We start from the raw sequence: 19,564 nt of genomic DNA on the forward strand, positions 1-19,564 counted from the left end.
AGGCATTAGTGTCTGCCATCCAACCAGAATGAAGGCTCAGAAGAGGAGTTTGTACCAGCTTGTGGTGCAGAGCCTAGAATGAGCTGATTAGTTGTTGATCACACAGTCTGGAAGATACCAGCCTGGACATGGTGAGGTGAGCTTGGTGCTGGGCATCAGAAGCAGCTCTGAGGAAGAGTGCAAAGAGGGCAACAGTGGAACCAGCTGCTGTCTGCCTTCTGCAGCTTCATGATACACAACAAAGGTCATGTAGAGGTTCCCTGTGGTAGAAGGAGCGATGGGCTGAGGAGGTCTGCACACTGCAGACATGCTGGATGGCCTGGCTCTGACTGCTCACTGGCTTTGATTATGGCACTCAAATTGTGGATTGTGGGTACTGACAGGGTGCTCGTGCCTCATATGTCCTCAGATACAACCGTAAAGATTCAGAGGTTGACACTGTAGGCACAGCTGCAGCCCTCCAAGCCTTTGCCTATCACATGTTCTGAAGTAATGCTTTTCTCATGGCACTCATCTTTGCAGTTTCCTGAAAAGAAGCTCTCCAGAAAACACTATTTCAAAATGATTGCTGGCAGAAAAAATAAAGGGCTTATATTTTAAAAATCTGCCAATCTCTTGGCTCTTTGTGGTGTCAGTAGTTGCACATTTTTGTGTACCCTGCCTTTCAACCTTCTGTTGAGGGGCAACCACAAGCATTTTTCAGGAATAGCTGCCTGTGGACTTGTGCCCATCGCATCAGGTGTCATAATTAAAGAACAGCTCTCTTTGTGGCATGGGTCTGGCTTTTCAGGGGACCTCACCTCCTCTGGTTCTGCCCCTTGGTCTCCAACTGCAGATAGCTGTGAACCAGCGGAGCTAAAATGTTTGTGAGGAGACCCTGCCAGAAGGAATGCTGGGGCTAGAGAGGTGGCTGTGGTTTCTTACCCCATGAAGAGATCCTGACCCTTCCTCACCCATGGGACCTTCTCAGGAAGGCAGGGAACATCGGGCTGATTACTCCAGCCCTCCCACTTGACACCACCCACATGAGAATCCTAGACTCTGAAGGACAAGTTCTATTTCCTACCCATCCTGCTTGAGGATCCCAAGAAGCTGTGGCTGCCCCATCCCTGGAAGTGCTCAAGGTCAGGCTGGATGAGGCTTTAAGCCACGTGATCTAAGTGAAATGTCACAGAATCACAGCATCACTTAGGTTGGAAAAGACCTCCAAGATCATCAAATCCAACCTTTGACCAATCATCAACCTTTTCTAAGAGACCATGGCAGTAAGAGCCACATCCAATCATTCTGTGAACACCTCTGGGGATGGTGATTCCACCACCTCCCTGGGCAGCCCATTTCAATGCTTGACAATGAAGAAATTCTTCCTGAATTCCACGGCGGGGTGCGGGGGTGGGGGGAGGAAAGGGGAAGCCTGGAACTAAACGATCTTTAACATCCTTAAAACCCAGACTATTCCATGATTCGATGATCCCACAATCCCGGGAAGAATGTAGCATCCCCAGAGGACCAGAGAAGACGGCAGGTGATGGTTGCAGAAGCAGCCCAAGCTATCCACTTGGACACTTGCCCACTCGGGCACCGACCCTCCCCCCAATGCCGGAGGGCACGGCGGGGTTCGGTCGCGGGGGGGGCGGCAGGAGGAGCGCGGGAGCTGCGGGGCCGGGCCGGCCGCGGGGCAGCCCCCGCCCCGCTCCTCCCCGACGGCTCTTATTCTGAAAGGAGCCTCCGCGCAGCCGGCGGCCCAGTGCCCTCCCCGGCCCGGCCCATCCCGCCTCCCGCTCCCCGCCGGCCCGGCCCAGCCGTGACCCCCGGCCGGCCCGGCCGCTGCTGGCCGGTGGGCGAGGCTCAAGAAAACACGCTGCTATGGGGGGGTTCGGCTCGCTCGGGTCTTGTTTCTTTTTCTTTCTCGCACTGGGGAGCGCGGGTCCTGTCCGGGCATCTCTGCGGGGAGCGCTCACTTCACCTTCTGGAAAACCTGGACGCAGACCTCGTCTTCAGCAGTCATGCGCTGGGAAAGGGGAGGCAAAAGAGGAGTTTAGGTTGGATCCCCTCCTGTCTCTCCCCAGGTCTGCCAGCCCTCCCGCTGCTGGCTGGAGCCTCGCAGGCCACACGCTGATGCACTGCCGACCCTCCCAAGCCCCTGCGGGTCTGGCTGCAGGGCAGGGAAGGGACATCGCCTTTGTTGAGCTGTTTAACTTTTGAGTTTAACTTTTAAACCCTAGAGGCGGATGTTTGTGTGAAGCGGTGGCTGCCCCCCGCAGAGCCGGGGATGAGGTCTGAGAGAAGCTGGAAGGAAACTGCAGGGAAGGAAACTCAGAGCCAACAGCACCCACACTGGTGTCCCCCCCACTCGCTGTGATTGGGATTTTGCAAACTGCATTAGACCCCTCCTCACCAGATGCAGCTGGTCCCCCTCCAACCAGTGCCTCCAGCCTCGGTTTCTCTTCTCTCCGAGCTGCTCACACACCAGCTGATCCCCCTCCCAGGAGACGGTTGTCTGAAGGGAAGGAGAGGGGGAACATGGTCCTGAGACAAGTGGATCGGGGTGATACATGTTTCCAGCGCTGACACTGGCTGTTCCTCTCCGACACAATGTCAAATGCAGTCCCTGATCTGGTGTCTCTTTAGTGGTTCCTTGGGACAGATGGTCTTTGTGGGAGGTGAATGACCCTCTGGCTTCCAAGTGCAACAACAGAGTTCTGCCAAGTGGCCCGACATTCTATCTTTTCAGGGCTTTGCTCCAGAGGATAATATCCTCTGGATCCCAGAGAACCGGTTTCTGGCTCTTTACTGCTCATTCTCTTGGCAGTGAGTGATTTACTCATAGAACCACTTACTCCTGAACCTGCAGGGGCATGCCAGCTCTGGGCTTGGTTCTCACCTGGGTATTGAGTCAAAAAGCTGAGCAAGTCCCTGAACTCTTTAGCACACCCCAGTCCCTTGTAAAATGCACTGCTTGGACTTCTCACCTGGCACTTGCGTCCATCCACAGGTCCCAGGTCTTCCTCAAACTGGACTCCCAGGTCGAAATCCATAACGTAGTCCCGCAGGGAGGTGATGGTGCGGATGACCATGTGATCTCCCGTGTGGATAATCTCTTTGTCCGGCTTCAGTAGGCAGACCAGCTTTCTCAGGACCACGTTGATATCTAGAGGATGAGAAAGAGGGGAGATGTGTGGACGACCTGGGCCCCTTCTCCGGTAGAGCTCCTCCACTCTTTTCAGTCAAGAAGCATCAACCAGAGTACCTCTTTTCCTCTCCTACCACAGCGCAAAAGTGATGGTAGGAGACAGAAGCACCAGAAGGTTCCCAATTCCCTTTCTCCTTCCCCTTTCCGACTCTTAACTTTTGGGAGATACAGAACGGAACTAATAAAGGGAAGGAGGGAGCGTGATGGGGACGGGAGCGTTACCTAAAGCCCGCAGGTAATTGTCCATGTTCTCTTGGGAGACGAAGCGGTAATAGCCGGTGAGGTTGGGAGGCATGCCGGGGCAGAGGGACGCGGCGGACGGTGCGGAGGAAAGAGAGCAAGCAGCCGGTCAGCAGCGGAGCCGGGACCAAGCTGGCTCGCCGGGCGGGCCGGTCGCTGTCCCGCGGTGCGGGGAGCGCTGCGGACTGGCCCGATCCCCGCGCCCCCCACCGCAGTAAGAGTCCCCGCGCCGGGGGGCGCGGAAAGGGCCGGGACGGCCCCTGCTCCAGCATCTCCGCCTCGCCTGGGCTGGACGTAGGGACGGCGGGTTACCTCCTCACCCTCCGCCCTCCTCGGGGGCTGCCCCTATTAAACTCTGGACTTCCAACCAGCGGCAAGGAACCCTCCCTCTCCGGCCCTTCCACACACCGTGGCGCCTGTGGCTACGAGCTTCGCCGGAGCGGTGCCCCGGCCTGCGCTCCCCAAGGTGCGGACACCCCGTCGAGGAGAGGCGGCGGCAGGCTGGCAGCTCTGCCCTGCCGAGCCCGATCCCGGGCTCCGGGTGCGGTCTGCAGCCCCTCGCCCCCGTATCCCCCCGATCTCCACGCCCTCCTCGTCCCTGAGCAGCCGCCGCGGTGTGGAAGCTTCCCCCTCCCCGGGCAGCCTCCCGCAGCCGTCGCCGCGCTCCGGGGACAGCCTGGCCCGCAGTGGGGAGGCGAGGAGCGGCGGGCGCTCCCCGCCTGCATCCCGATCCCGCATCCCCGTCCCGCGGCACCTGGCGCTGCGGCCGCGCGCATTGGCTGCGCCCCCCGCCGCCCGTGACGTCATGCTGCAGTGCGGGGCGGGGCCGGGCGGGGCGCGGAGCCGCTGCCGGAGGTGCCGCCGTCCCTGCGCGCCGCCGCCGCGGGAGCGAGGGCGTGGGTCCTGCCGGGACCCGCCGCCGCCGCCGCCGCGATGGGCGACCCTCGGCCCCGCGCCGCCGTCCTCCTCCCTCTGCTCTGCCTCTGCGCCGCGCTGCCCGGCAGCTCCTCCAACAAAGGTGAGCGGCGGAGCGCCGCGGGCACGGTCCCGGGCGGCGGCGGGCGCTCCGCTGGGACCCACCGGCAGCCCCCGCGGAGGGGCTCTGGAGGGACACGCTGGCCGCGGCTCGTCCATCCGCCCCCGCGGTGACGGTGCGGCTCCACGCTGCCCGCCGCCTTCGCCCGGCACGTTTTTGTCGGGGCATCTCCGCGGTCCCCGGCGGCCCCGGCTTTCTTCGCCCCTTCGGGCGCTCTCATGCCATCCCATCTCCATTCTCTACTTTGTCCATCTGTCATCCTACCACTGTTTTTTTCTCCATTCTTTCGTCTCCTAGCTCTCCCCTCGCGTTTTCCCCTTTTCCACCCACTTGTCTTGCTTTTGTTTAGTTAACACTGGGTGGATTTAGATTCCCATCCCTTCCCTAGCATGCTGAGAGAGAACATGTTGTTTCTTCACAGACCCCTGCAGTTCATAAAACACATTCCCCAGCTCCATCTTCCAGTCCTAGTGCATCCATCTACAATCTGTCAATAGGAGCTGTTTATGCATAGCTATGCGTTAACGATGCCGGTTGATTTTATGTATTTGATGTGATAAAGATGAAAGACCCCCAAACCACCCCAGCGCTACAGCTGTAACCTTCTGAATGCAGATGTTCTTTGAGCGCACAGAGTGATGGAGAAAGGTGTAGGTTTCTGGTAGATACAAGCCTGAGAGATTCATCTGAGGGCAGTCAGTGTGTTGGTAAACTGACAGGGTGGGAAAATCTGTAAACATTTGAGGGACTCCGGGCTCATCAGGGAATGTGACACCTTAGGGTGCTTTCCGTGCCTTGGAAGAGTCAGGGCTACGGGGCGGGTGCGCTGCAGAGCTGTGTGCACCCTGACATTGGCAGGGGCATTTATTTGTTCCGCTCTGCTTCCATGGGGCTCGGTGGCAGGGAAAGGCCCCTCATGCTCTGGATTCTCCCTCTCCTTTGTGAATTTGCACTCGGAAACACCTACCCACCTTTGGCAAATTATATTAGATTGACGGGAGCTTTCTTGAAGCTGGTAGGAGTCTGTATCCTGGTAGGAGTCTGTATCCTAAAAATATTCCTAAAATGTTTTTCTATTCTCCAGCAACTCATTTCCCAAGAAATCAGATTGGTGATCCCCAAGTTGCAGGTGGATGCAGCAAAGGATTTATCTCTGTACCATCAGCTTGTTACCCCAGCAACAGGGCACATTTGGCATTTATAGCTCTGGATCCCCACCTCGGTGGTGTGGCGCATGGAGAGAGCCGGAGCAGAATGGAATCCGGTGGGGACAATGGGCGGGCAGGGGGAGACGCGGGCACTTGCACACAGGGAGGATTCCACCTGCATACTGAGCAGGATGGATGTTGCTCTGGATTTCCTACGCAATGCTTTATAATCTCAATCGATACGGTGGTGGAGAAGTGCCAACCCACGCTCTTCGCTGCCACTCCAGGCTGGATCTGCCCGCTCTGCCCTGCTGGGACATCCCCTCGCTGACCTGTCACCCTGCCTGCTGGCCCCCCAGCCACCCCTGGCAGCCCCCCCTGCCCTGAAATGCACAAGTCATTGGTTGCACAGGATGCTGCCCCTTTTGAGCCAACATGAGGCCATGCCAGTATGGCCTTTTAGAGGACACTGTGCTGCAGAGGATGGATTCAACATATTGGAAGTAGTGCCCTTGGGGGGAATGGCTCTGTATCCTACTCCCCACCAGCTCTGAGCCATGCTGTCCTCAAAGTGTTGCTGGGTTGTAATAAATCTTGGTCTCCAGGGGGTGGGAGAGTGGGGGATTATCTGGGAATGGGGGTTGTAACTAGGCCATGTAATATAATCTCTGAGGCCCATTTGGCAGGGAGTGGGCATGGGGGAGGGGTTTGTAATTTGTAATGATTTTTTTTCTCTCTCCCCTCTGATCCCCTCCCCTGCCCTCCCCCCCACCCCTTTATTTCTCCCTTTCCCTGCCCCGGAGCCTGTGTGATAAAGATTAATTTGCTATTTCTGGGCCTGTGACATTTTTCAGAGCCTCCTGCTGGCTGCTGCCTCCATGCCAAGCCTGGCTGGGCTCCAGCCAGCAGGATTAGCAAGGAGGGCCCAAAGGAATATGGTGCTCACCATGGAGTGGAGAAGGAAAGAGCAAGGGGCTCTCAGAATAGGTTGTTATGTGCATAGGACGGCTGACTGAAGGTGTACTAGGCATGTCTGCGTAGGTCCTGGGCCTTAGTGTAGAGGGTGCAAGGCAGAAGTGATAATGGCTGCATCGTCCCTTAAGGATACCCTAAGGGAAGATGTAGGCTGGATCCTTCCATTATGGCTTCACTGAGCTAAAGGATTTAGTATTTGGAATCTGTCTCCTGGCTGAGGTTGCTTCCACCTCTTGAGTTCACTTTTTTTTAGCTGCTCCAGCTTTTCTGGGCACTCAGGTGTCTCTCCGCCTTTTTCTAATGAGATAGTAATGAGGACACAAGAAGGAACACATTGTTTCTGAAGAGGTATCCCATGAGTAGATCTAAATAAAGATAACTTTTTTCTCCCAGCCTATTTTAAATGTCTTTATTTCTAGAGAAGAAGGTGGTTGTTACTTGCCAGGGGATGAAATTCTTCTCTTTTCCTACTGAATCTGCAGTTGGTGGCTAATACATTCCTGTCCTCCAATCCCTTACCCCAAATCTGCCTCAGCAAACAAGCACAAACCATGGATTGAAGCCGAGTATCAGGGCATCGTCATGGAGAATGACAACACCGTCCTGCTTAACCCGCCGCTGTTTGCTCTGGACAAAGATGCCCCACTGCGCTATGCAGGTAGGTGGGGAACAGCTCTGGCAAGGGTGCAAGGCAGGGACAGCTTACGGAAAGGCAGGGACACAGTGACATTCATCCCTATACTGGATCTTACCTCTCTTCAGGAAACAATCACCTCCAAACCTTGTTCCGGAGGAGGTCCCTAGTGAAGTCTGGAGGCAATTTGGGCACAGCTTGATTTAGGATGCTGTGAGCTGTTTCCTTAGGGAGAGAAACTGAGGGTGGAGCCAGCTACTTTTTGACGCAGTTCTGCTATTTCCAAAGATCACATGCACAGCGCTGAGTCTATGAGCCCTGGAGAAAGCTGGTAGGGCACACTTCCTTGGCAGTGCTACATCCCCTCACAGTGAGCACAAATCCCCGGAACAACAGTCCAGGCTCTCAGTGGTTGTATTCCTAGTGCTTGCTTAGGCCACGCCTGGAGTTTCCTCACGCATTCTTCCTCAGCTTTGGGAGAGTAAATGTGGTCCCTGGGAGCTGAATTTTAGGGTTTAGGTGACCCTATCTGCAGTTCCCTGCGGTACTCTGCGCATCCTGCGTGTGTGGGTGGATGAGACATCGTGGATCTTCATGCTCTGGCTATCTGCAGTGCATGGCCCGTTTTGCCTCCCTGAGGGATGCAGGGGAGAAATAAGGTGCTCCCCCAGGACTGTGTAGCACTAATAAATGTAGCTTGAGCCTTGTAACCTTCAATCTTTGCTGATGCTGGCCAGGACTCCTTGCCGTGGGAGTATTCTCCAGTAGATGGCAATCTGCACCATTAATGGCTGTAAGGGATAGCAGGAGGAAATCCTAGGGAGCCAAAAACTGCTCAAAATGAAGGATGATAATGGGGGAGAATAGAAAGTGTAAGTTAGAAAGGAAGAAAATATGGGAAAGGAAATAAAGAGAAGTATTGTGGTCTCCTCACTCCTTTTCTTTCTCCCCTTCCTCTCTGTTTTTGTGTGTACCAGGTGAAATCTGTGGCTTCAGGATCCATGGGTCAGGGGTACCTTTTGAAGCTGTGATCCTGGACAAAGCTACAGGAGAGGGACTGATCCGGGCCAAGGAACCAGTGGATTGTGAAGCTCATAAGGAGCACACATTTACCATCCAGGCCTATGACTGTGGAGAGGGACCTGATGGAGCAAATACCAAAAAATCACACAAGTAAGTTCATGCAGACATTGCTGCATGCTACAAAATGTGATCTGTGACAAAAATGCAAAGGAAAGTTGCTGAGGAAACACTTCCTTTAGCCAGAAGTATTTTTCTCTAGCCATGACATTGTAACTCAACATGCTGAGAAGACCCAAAGAGACATGTTCACTGACTGTCACATGAGTGAGCACAGAAAGGAGGGCTGTTTGACAGCAGCTTCTAAAAGTGGTGTTTTACATTGCTGCATATAGGTAGGAGGTCCAGACTGCATTGTTATCATTTTTGCTTTTTCTGAGTGGTTGGAAACCATTGTCCAAGCACCTGTGTGACAGCATTGCTGCTCTGAAATCAAGGTGTCTTTCCTTGTCCTTGCTTTTGACAGCTGGAAATCAGAGTGGTGCACTTTAAAAGAATGACTTACTCTGAAATTTAGGTGGTGCGTGGCTTGTAATCAGCCCATCAGTTCTTACTGATGTCTCTCTGCATCAGGGCCACAGTGCATGTCCGAGTGAACGATGTGAATGAGTTTGCCCCTGTCTTTGTGGAGAAGCTGTACCGCGTGGCAGTGACGGAGGGAAAGCTGTATGACCGCATCTTGCGTGTGGAGGCCATCGACGGGGACTGCTCACCGCAGTACAGCCAGATCTGCTACTATGAGATCCTCACCCCCAATATTCCCTTCCTCATTGACAATGATGGTAAGAATCCTCACCCGCCATGTGCGCATCACTCCCGTTCTCCTGCTCTGTTCCTTCTCTGCCAGCCCCATCTGAAGGCAGAGCTGTGCTATATAAATTTTCCAGCGCTGCTGATCTGTCCTGGTGAGAGCAGCAGCATCCATTTTGTGGGATGCTATAACTTTTTACAAAGTGACACTGGGCAGAGTGACTCAACTCTTTTTTGGTTGTTTTTGTCATTGATCAAAGATATGAGTGATTTTTAGAAGGAACATCTTTGAGGAGACTGCCTGTCCTCTACCTTGATCTCTTTGTTTTGCAAACCAGGGAACATCGAGAACACGGAGAAGCTGCAGTACAGTGCGGATCGTGTCTACAAATTCACAGTGACAGCCTATGACTGTGGAAAGAAGAGGGCTTCTGATGATGCTGAAGTGGAAATCCAGGTGAAACCCACCTGCAAGCCCAGCTGGCAGGGTATGAAACCTCCAAACACATTTATCTCTTCTCTTCGCTTTTGCTCAGCTACTACTCAGTCCTGCTCATCACGAATGTTTGCGAATACACATATGAATTTGTGTGTCCATGTATGTATGGCTCAGTTCTGGCACTAGCCCGTCTCCATCAGGGGACACAGTAGATGTCTAAGTTTGTTGCAAAGCCACTGGAAAATCATTCCTTGGATTACTGTGACCTGCCATGTGTTTGATAAGGCTCATAGACTGTATTCAGCAAAGATTGTTTTTGGGGCTGCTCTTCTGGAAGATATTTGTCTTTTCCAGTGGTGGTGTGTTCCTGCAGGTTCACCTTAGTCTATTAGAATTAAGGGGAAATCAACGCTGCTAAATACCTGCTCTGCCTGATAAGAGAGGCTGACCAACCACAGAGGGATGACACACCAGTATTAGCTGTGGAAGCTGGGAGCTTGGACTCTGTGATTCTAGGAAATCTTTCCATGCATTGATGCCAGCTGCGTAAAGCTGTGTTTTCAATGTGGAAAGGGCTAAAAATTTGGACTAATTCATAGATGCCACTTGTGTGTATGCCAGGTGTTCTGGCCCTGTGTCCTTGGCAGATCCTAATCCCTCACTTTCATTCTTTTCCATTAGGCTGGAACAAGAGGATTGAGTACACCCCTGGTGCAGGCAGCCTGGCACTCTTCCCCACCATTCACCTGGAGACCTGTGATGAGCCACTGTGGAACATCCAGGCCACGGTGGAGCTGCAGACAAACCACGTGGCCAAGGGCTGTGACCGGGATAACTACTCCGAGAAGTCCCTGCGCAAACTCTGCGGTGAATTGGTTCTTTCCTGGGCTGAGGGAGGCTGTGGCACAGCACCCTGCCCCTCACACAGCAGAGGTGCTGGGGAACACATTCCTCACGTCTGCTGTGGTCACTGGGGTGGGAGGACACCAAGCTTGTGTGTTGCACTGAGGGGCAGTGGGCGTTCCTGCCCATATCTCATGGAATTGTGGAGTGGTTTGGACTGGAAGGAGCCTTAAAGATCCTCTAGTTCCAACACCTCTGCCATAGACAGGGACACCTTGCACTAGGCCAGGTTGCTCAGAATCTCATCCAGCCTGGCACTGAACACTTCCACAACTTTCTGGTTTAATAGAGGGCTACCTGTGCTTTCCTTGCTGGGAATCCAGAGATTTCTGTGCATTGTCCCACTATGCAGAGACTGTGGGACTTCCCTCAGCATGGAACAAAAAGTCACCATTCTTCTCCAGGCAGGAGAAGGCCTTTAGGCAGCTCCTCATCTCCCTGTGCACTGAGACATTACAGCGAGGCTTCCAGTGCCCACTTCATCTGATCCCCAGTTCTCAGGCTCCTTATTCTTCCATGCCAAGGTTCCTGACTCCCTCCCTTCTCGGTAGGTGCTGCCTCAGGAGAGATTGACCTGCTGCCAGTGCCTAGTCCCACAGCAAACTGGACGGCGCGGCTCTCGGTGCACTACAGCCAGGACAGCAGCCTCATCTACTGGTTCAATGGCAGCCAGGCTGCCCAGGTGCCTGTGCTGAACGGACCGAATGGCCACGAGGGGCTGAGTGACCACTTCACCCTGTCCCTGTGGATGAAGCATGCCGTGGTGCCCAGCAAAGGCAGGCGGGAAGAGGAGACGGTGATCTGCAGTACAGTGCGGAGCGGTGAGACTTCTCCCGGGGTGTGACCCTTCTGCCCACTGCCTCTTAACTCCTTGGAAGGGGTTGTCCCTGCAGGGGTGAATCTCTGATGTCCCAAAGCAGGACTGGGGCAGGGGTTCCTCCTTAGGAACACGGCTTCTTTAGGTGTCCCTTTTCCTCGGAGCGCTCCTGTGAGCCCACGGTGCTGCGTGCCAGTCATGCGTGGCAGCGTGGGCTTCTGGCTTCTGGGACTGCTTAGAGTGTGACACGTAATCCCTGTGCTTGTCCCTGGCAGAGGACGGCTACTCTCACTACTCTCTGGCTGTGCATGGCTGCCGGATTTCTTTCCTCTACTGGCCGTTGCTGGAAAGCGCAAGGCCTGTGAAATTCCTCTGGAAGCTTGAGCAGGTGAGGAAGCGTTTGCATCCTCCCCAGGTCCCTTCTCCTTCTGCCCTTTTCCCATGCCGTGCTCTGCTGTCTGCCGCAGGTCTGCGACGACGAGTGGCACCACTACGCCCTCAACCTGGAGTTCCCCACGGTGACGCTGTACGTGGACGGCGTCTCCTACGACCCGGCCCTGATCCACGACAATGGCCTCATCCACCCGCCGCGGCCCGAGCCTTCCCTCATGATCGGGGCCTGCTGGGCCGGTGAGTGCCCGCTCCCCATGCCGGAAAAAAGGGGTGGAGGGGGACCCAGGAGAGGTGAGAGAAACACCAGCCAGGGCTAAATGATGCAAACCACGCTGAAGCCATCTTGGCCTCCTTGGCACCAGAGCTAGTGTGGCTCCTTCCTTCCTCGGGGACCAAGGTAGTGACAGCTCAGGGGAAAGTGTCACTGCCCGGACAACAGCCATAGAATATGCAATGGATGACCAGCTTTCAGGCAGAGGAGAGTTGAAACTCTGTACCTCGTTCAGGCACGGGCATTTCTATCAGTACTTTCACCAGACAGTACTATTTATGCTGCTGATTGTGTTGGTGGGGATTTCTCTGTCTTGAGGGTCTATATGCAAAAGTCATAAATCCTTCTGTACAGGAATTGGGTTGAAAGACAAAAATCAAGTTAGGAACAAAGTTAGGCCACTACTAGGTTAAAACCTGTTCTGTGAGATGCACGGCTGCATTTCTCAGATCCTTCAGTTCTCCTGCTAGACTGAAGCAGGACAGAACTAAAAGAATTTTCCTACTGCTTGCCTTCACTCCAGCGGAAGTTTCTAGCAAGGTCAAATCTTTGCTGTATTGCTGCTTCTCTGAGGTCAGAGATCTTCCCACAGCTCTGTGCTCTCTTGATTGGTGTTTTGCAGACAACCAATATTGATCAGCTTGGGACCCTCTCCTGGAGCTATCTGTGTCTCTGAGGGATGTTGAGAACATAGGTGTTGTGAACATGGCAAATTCCCAAAACAGATAACACCGGGAAAAGATTGAAAAACTGCAAACACTATAGTTCATCCCTTAAGTCAGTTACTCGTCCTGTGGTGTCACCATCAGCTTCATGAGAACTCTGCCCTCTGTCATCTGTGATGTGCTGCCTCTAGGGCTGAAGGGTGCACTGCTTGGCACAGGGCTTTTCCTGGGGACTGGCCGATACAGGCCCTCGTAGAAATACTTGCCTGACCCTGTATCTACCATCTTCCAATGCCTTATTGCTCATGCAGATGTTCTCCTTTTGCAGAGGAGAAGACCAAAGAGAAAACCAAAGGAAGCGAGAACACCACTGATTCTGTGCAAGGTAGGGAAAAGAAAGAGGCTGGATCTCTTCCCCTCTTGACTGTGCATGACTATCACTTCTTGCATGGTGCCTTCCTCATACAGCTTCCCCAGTCCTGTCCCGCCACCTCCCTCCACCATGGCAGGAACCCCTTATTTGGCAGATTGGTCCTTGATACCTTGGTACCTGTGGAGCATGAAAAGGCTGATGGAAGGACTGCAGCCTGCTTTGAGAGTTGGAGTATGCTTTTTGTGTGGGTAAAGAGTACTCATGCCTGATCATTAAAGCTGGTCTCTGAAGAACACAATAGCCATTAGAGACATCAGGAGATGTCACCTCATCCCTAACTATCTGCGGAATGTGTAGTTCCTTTTACAAGCCCTCACAGGAAGCAGAGTGAGAAGGGGACAAGAAATTGTTTCCATCTGGCATTCAGCAGTTTGACGGAAGCTTCTCTATGCTACCCACCGTTCACTGTCCTTGTCTTTTTGTTGGTCTGTTTTTCTTGCTTCCCCCCATCTGGAATTTCAAAACTTTTCATCTTCTTTCTTCAGCATCCCCTGTCTTCTTGTTGTCTTTGCTTTTCCATATCCTGTTCAATCTTGTCCCTCTCTACCTCCCTTAACATCTTATGTCCCTCACATAGTTGCTTTTGTTGTCTGGGCTTTTCCATGCCCCCTTCTGTCCCTTACCTCTGCATGGCCCTCACACTGTTGCTTCTGTGGTTTTGCTCTCTTCCTGGCCATGTCTCTCACACGCTCCACCTGCCATGTTTCCCTCAGGAGATCCTCTGTCGATACACCACTACTTCCATGGTTACTTGGCTGGCTTCACTGTGCGCCCTGGTAGCTTGGAGAGCCGGGAGGTTATTGAATGCCTGTATGCCTGCCGTGAGGGGCTTGATTACAGTGACTTCGACAGTCTGGGCAAAGGGATGAAGGTATGCCCATCTGCCCAGCTTGCATGGGTCTCCTCCACTCTCCTCCCCAGCCTTGCTTCCCAGGACTTTGCCTGCTCCCCCACCTTTCTCCTATGTGTCTCTCTCAGCCTGGATTCCTGTCATTTGCCAAGGAGCCATGAGGATTTTCTTTTCTTCCACCTCTAGGTTCATGTGAACCCCTCTCAGTCCCTGCTCACCTTGGAGGGTGATGATGTGGAAACCTTCAACCACGCGATCCAGCACGTGGCTTACATGAATTCCCTGCGCTTTGCTACCCCTGGGGTCCGGCCACTCAGGCTCACCACTGCTGTCAAGTGAGTGGGCAAACCAGCAAGAGGGTTGCCTCTTTTTTTCTAAAGTTACACTGACTCACTTTGTATTTTTAAATAATTGTATTTTAAGATGGTCTCAAAATGGGTAAAAATTTTCGTGAAAATAAATGATCAATTATCCAGTATCCAAATGGATACTGTAGTACTGGCTCCTAGTCCCTATGCAGAACTTCTGCCTCCACTCGCAGTGTTCCAGGCATGTGGACTGGTTTTAATTTTCTCTGTGTTCGTCGATGTGACCAAGTCCCCAGATCCCAGTGGTGTCGCTCCTATCACACGTCCCTGCCTTGCTCAGCAGGGTGTAGGGAAGCTTTAGGAGGACTGCTGGAAAAAGGATATTCCCTTCCCTGGAAGTGATGGGCAGGAGGTGATCTTTTATAATGTTGTTGTTGGAAGCTTGGGGCAGCTGATGTTTTCTACTGCTCTCCTTCAGGTGTTTCAGTGAGGAGTCCTGTGTCTCCATTCCTGATGTGGAAGGCTATGTTGTGGTGCTACAGCCTGATGCCCCCCAGATCCTGCTGAGTGGCAATGCCCACTTTGCTCATCCTGCGTCAGACTTTGAGGCTCCGGAAGGAATTCCCCTGTTCCCCAACCTCCAGATCACCTGCTCTATTTCTCACCAGGTGGAGGCCAAGAAGGATGAGAACTGGCACGGTACTGGTGAGTGGAGTACAGGGCAAGGTGTAAGAGACAAGACTTGCAGTCCTGCAGAGGAAGTAGAGCCCCTGTAATTACACCCGAAAGCGAGAGTTTACAAATTTAGAAGCAAGGCACATTGTCTGTCAATATGTAGGCTAATCGGCTCTTATCCTTTTCTGCTCCTCCCTGTACTTTTTCTATCCACTCAATTCCTTTGCCTCACTTTCTCCTAATTCTTTCCCAGGCTGCTCATTCCTAATCCCTTTTACATTTTACCTACATTTCCCTTTATTGAATCCAGTGCTGGATGGATGTCCTGCCTGTTACTCTCTCTACTCCTGCATGCACTTAGTCTCATCCTACTTCCTTCTCGCCTGCTTTCTTTCTTACTTCTTGCTCCTTTCCTTCTCTTCCTGCCTCATTTATTCCTGTGAATTCCCAGTCAGTTTCCTCACACCCTACAGTATCCTGTCCTTCAATTTCTTTCCATCATGCTCAGATAATTTCTCTGCAGTCTGTGCTCTGTGTCCATTCACTTCTTTCATATCTCTTCTGGTAATAGGATTTTTTGCTCCTACTTTTCTGTTTAGAAGCTTTGCCTTTCCTCATACAATGATGAGTTCCTTGGCTTGAGAGCAGATTGTTCTCAATCCTGCTGAAAGCAGTTAGTTATTGAATGTGGTTGCCATTTTAAAGAAGATAAGATCTCAACCATGGTAACCAACAGTGTGAGACAGGGAAAAGCTTTCAAAAGCATGCAGGGCCTGGGAATGTGTAAGTGTTGTTTCTAATTTGCACACTGTCATTGTCAACAAAGTCCTTACAGCCAAGATGTGTTATCATGAACGAGACTGATAATAGTATGTTGTTCCAAAATAAAGTGACTTTATTATTATGTGCATAGATAATGTCATTAGGACCATCCTGAAACAAGTAATTAGACTGACAGTGATTTTACTTAAGGTCAGTGCTAGGTGGAGAAGGAGAAGTAATTACATATGATGTGAGCACTCTTAGGTAAGAAGGTTCCCCTCTGAGTAACTCCTTCTTCTCTGACGGCTGACTGGCTTTCTGGCCATAACTCCTTTCTGTTTGCATCTCAGTGACAGACACACGAATGTCAGATGAGATTGTGCACAACCTGGATGGCTGCGAGATCTCATTGGTAGGAGATGACTTGGACCCCGAGAGGGAGTACCTGCTCCTGGATGGGGCACTGCTGCAGCAGCGGGGCCTGGAGCTCGTTAACACCTCTGCCTACCTGACCATCACAGGTACGTCCTCTCCATGGACACAGCCGTCTAGTTATGCCTCTGTCACCGACTGTCAGGCATCACTGGAAGAAGCACTTGCCCTTTGGATGTGTTGGTGTACTTTGTGACACTGAGATGTCACTGTTTCTTGAACTCCTGGCTTTTGGAAGTCGTAGACCATTTCCTTGGGGAGGTGGCTTTTCCTCTAGCATAAAGTGCTGGGACATAGTGCCAGCTCTCACCCAGGCTTGTATCATTCCTCCTGATTTACTCCTTGGGGTTTGGTGTTCTCAGGTGTCAGTAGCATTTTGCATGACATGACAGGGACAACATATCCCACAATTTGTGGACTGGTACAATGCTTTTGTACTCTTCAGAACGTAACAGGGCTGTTACTCTCAGTCCTTCCTTCCCTTCCACTTGTTTTAGCCATGCAAGCAGGGATTCCATGAGGTCCTCCTCAGCCAGTTCCATCTCTGAGCCCTTCCCAAAATTAACAAACCCAGCATTGCCTTGGATCCCTCTGCAGCTGTAGGGTTCGGATGCCAGGTGACTTCGGAGCAGGAGCTTCTTCACCCTACCCCTCTCTTCTTGTCGCAGGCGTGGAGAGCATTGCGGTTTACGAGGAGATCCTACGCCAGGTCTCCTACCACATCAACCACGGTGCTGCCCTCTATGAAAGGAAGTTTCACCTGTCCTGCACTGAGATGAACGGACGCTACTCCAGCAATGAGTTCACTGTCGAGGTATGAGACTGATACATGCACACAGAGATTCTTCCACAAGTGTGGGGAGGACACGGTGCATGGCAATGCAGAGAATGTGCCATGGATGTGGGATTGAGTCCCCTCACTCTGGTCTTTCTGCAGGTGAATGTTCTCCACAACATGAACCGAGCTGTTCATCCTAACCATATTCTGAGCTCCCAGCAGTTTGTGCACCGAGGCCATCATTTACCCGCAGAGCTGTCTGGGCACAGTTTGGCAAGCACCCACAACAACCCAAGTATGTAACACTATCTTTTGGGTTTATTCCTTTAGATCAGGATGCTGATTTTCTGATATCCTGGCAGAACCTATAGTGGAGGATTCCTTTCTGGCTCCCTGCACCCATTATCATTATTCTCATTATAATGTCCTGTTCCACTTGTCATTAGCCAGTGGACTGCAGTCTTTGTCAGATTGTATTTTAGAGCATGCTGCAACAATCCTCTTGTGGGATATTATCTTCTTGATGTAGAAGCAGACTGAATTCTACACCTCAGAGGGTCTAAAAAGAGTAACTGTAAGCTGACTTCATTCATGCACCTTGCAAAGGTGCTGTGTGGGCTTGTGTAAAGTAATTTCAGAAAGAAGCTTCAACAGCAGGAGAGAAAAGTGAGCCAAGGCTACCACTGCTCTAAAGAAAGAAATGGGAGTAGGTGGTGGTCAGCAAGGCAGGAAAATACAGGAGATGGCACCACACAGACAAGAGGAGAATCCTTGCTCCCAAAACAGAGGAGAGAGAAGCCTGAAAGCTAGACTAGATGTTTGTTTGTGCTGTTAGCCCTGTGCCTCAGGCATGACCACACTCCAATCAATTCCTCCTGAGCTGTGAAAGCTCCAGGACTTGTTACAGACATTTTGGTCCCCTGTCGTAGGGAACAAGCAAGGCACCTTTGAGCTAGCTTTTGCTGCAGGTCCTAAGTAGCTGATCCCAGGCTGTTCCAGTCCTGCAGCTGGCACTGCAGGGGCAGCCTGTGCATGTGCCAGCCTTTGCCTCTCCCTTCCCCAGCTCTGCCGGATGGCAGCAGCAAACTTGTCCCTGCTGAACAGAACCACAAACAAATTCGTGTAGGGCCTAGATAGATTTTATAGGGAAGGTGGTTATCTGGGGAGTTGAGGGTCAGTCTACAGCCCTAAAACAAACATGCAGGAGTTGGGTCTTAGATGAATTTCAGGTATTCTCCTGTGGAGAAGCCAGGCTTTTGCCACAGCACTTATTAGAAGTCCATCATGGAATTCACATCTGCTCCATGTGCAACAAAGGCATCTTTTAGCTTCTTGCTTTCTCTACTGCTTGCACCGACGTCACTCTCTGAAAATCATCCTCAAGCCCTTAGAGGCTGTCCTCCCAACAGCAGCATACAGATATATGCGGTGCAACACATTCTGGCAAATTCTGCAGATAGAGATGTGCAGAGTCTCCACAGAATCTACATCACAGGAACTGCCTGTGCCCAGGGGCACAGACAAGTCAGGCTGTTTTCCTGCATAGACCAAAAACCCAGGCTCTTCCCAGGGATCCCGGTTCCTGCATGTCAGGTTGGAAACACATGTTTCTGTGACAGACTCTAGACACAACTTCTCGCTTTCTTTCTCCAAAGTGGTCCCCAGTGCTGCCACCGTCATCATCGTGGTGTGTGTGGGCTTCCTGGCCCTTATGGTGATCCTCGGCATCCTGCGCATCCACTCCCTGCACCGCCGGGGAATGGGGCAAGAGGTCCCTGGGGCTGCTGAGTCGGGGCACAGCAGCTCTGGAGGCAAAGAGAGCGACATGTTCTGGGACGACTCGGCCCTCACCATCATCGTCAACCCCATGGAGGTGAGGAGCGGCCACTGCCGCCGGGGCCGGGCGGGCAGCTGGCTTGTCAGACCCTTCCCCTCACCCTGTATCTCACCTCCCCAGTCCTACCAGAGCTGTCAGGAGAGGGCAGCAGGGAGTGTGGAGGGCAGAGCTGGCGAGGCCGTGGAGGATGATGACGACAGCACGGACTCGGAGACACCCGACTCCCCGGACAGCAGTGTCATGAACGACCGGCACATCATCGGCAAAAGTGAAGTCTCTCACCGCTACTAGGAGCTTTAAAACACCCGCCCAGTGGATCCCCCCAAAACATATGGCAGGAAGGAGGAAGTGTCTTACTTTCAACTTCTTTCCTCCCCCACCGTGTACACATGTGCTCCTCCCTCATTGATCATTTCTGCCTCCCATGTTCCTCCATCTTCTGCCATTCTCATTGTGGACATTCCCCACATTACTGACCCCCCATCTGGCTCTCCAGAAACATGTGTTAGGGCACTTACACATGATGGTGGCACGGTTCAAACCGTGATGCAGGTGTTGGAAAGAATGGAAATCTGAAAGGCAGAGCCAGCCATAGGGCTCAGAGTGGGGTTTCTCACAACCCCTCCCCAGATATTATATATATATATTGTATATTTTTTCAATGTTGTCATTTGAGGTTTATTCTCGTTTCATGCAAAAAAAAAGAAAAAAAACAAACAAACAAAAAAAACCAACCAACAAACCACTGCAGCTTTGTGTCGCTTTGTAAAATTGTCAATACTCCTAATACTAAATGAACGAAGGTAAGAAAGATGAGGAAACAAAGTGGATTTTAAAATAAATGGATTTCAAATAAAACATTCAGGACTTCTGCAGTTTTTCACTACAACCAGGGACAGGAATAGTGTAGCCTCTAATGTGAAACTGGAGCTTGTCCAGAGCATG

General features: G+C 52.2%; 2 protein-coding genes across 3 annotated transcripts; one reads left to right on the top strand and one right to left on the bottom strand.

Annotated features, from left to right (window-relative positions):
- Nucleotides 1-1,875: 1,875 nt before the first annotated feature.
- Nucleotides 1,876-4,249, bottom strand: RBP5 (retinol binding protein 5). Of its 2 annotated transcripts, XM_050975019.1 has the most exons (5): nucleotides 4,188-4,249; nucleotides 3,416-3,445; nucleotides 2,973-3,151; nucleotides 2,399-2,500; nucleotides 1,876-2,011 (listed from the first exon to the last, which is right to left on the bottom strand). In XM_050975019.1, exons 1-5 carry the CDS (start codon nucleotides 4,207-4,209, stop codon nucleotides 1,958-1,960), a joined length of 387 nt encoding a protein of 128 aa, XP_050830976.1. In that variant the 5' UTR covers nucleotides 4,210-4,249; the 3' UTR covers nucleotides 1,876-1,957. The 2 variants fall into 2 exon arrangements, with proteins under 2 accessions (XP_050830976.1, XP_009100893.1); XM_009102645.4 differs by lacking the exon at nucleotides 4,188-4,249 and having other exon boundaries at nucleotides 3,416-3,621.
- On the top strand, nucleotides 4,239-19,477 carry CLSTN3 (calsyntenin 3). Its single transcript, XM_009102648.4, is given in 19 exon segments — nucleotides 4,239-4,274; nucleotides 4,277-4,451; nucleotides 7,128-7,250; nucleotides 8,204-8,399; nucleotides 8,880-9,088; nucleotides 9,395-9,544; nucleotides 10,177-10,362; nucleotides 10,950-11,219; nucleotides 11,491-11,603; nucleotides 11,683-11,845; nucleotides 12,873-12,929; nucleotides 13,691-13,848; nucleotides 14,014-14,162; nucleotides 14,614-14,840; nucleotides 15,923-16,093; nucleotides 16,673-16,818; nucleotides 16,942-17,077; nucleotides 18,438-18,655; nucleotides 18,740-19,477. Coding segments are annotated over 19 exon segments (3,054 nt in total). The 3' UTR covers nucleotides 18,911-19,477.
- The last annotated feature ends 87 nt before the right edge of the window (nucleotides 19,478-19,564 follow it).

The sequence above is a fragment of the Serinus canaria genome, chromosome 1, assembly GCF_022539315.1.
Source record: "Serinus canaria isolate serCan28SL12 chromosome 1, serCan2020, whole genome shotgun sequence".
Taxonomy (NCBI): Eukaryota; Metazoa; Chordata; class Aves; order Passeriformes; family Fringillidae; genus Serinus; species Serinus canaria.

Coding starts and splice junctions, on each gene's coding strand:
- RBP5 (XM_009102645.4), bottom strand. CDS start 3,488: ATGCCTCCCAACCTCACCGGCTATTACCGCTTCGTCTCCCAAGAGAAC. Junction 2,501..2,972: donor TGGATGGACGCAAGTGCCAG/GTGAGAAGTCCA, acceptor CCTTCCCTTCAG/ACAACCGTCTCCTGGGAGGG. Junction 2,012..2,398: donor AGGGGGACCAGCTGCATCTG/GTGAGGAGGGGT, acceptor CCCCTTTCCCAG/CGCATGACTGCTGAAGACGA.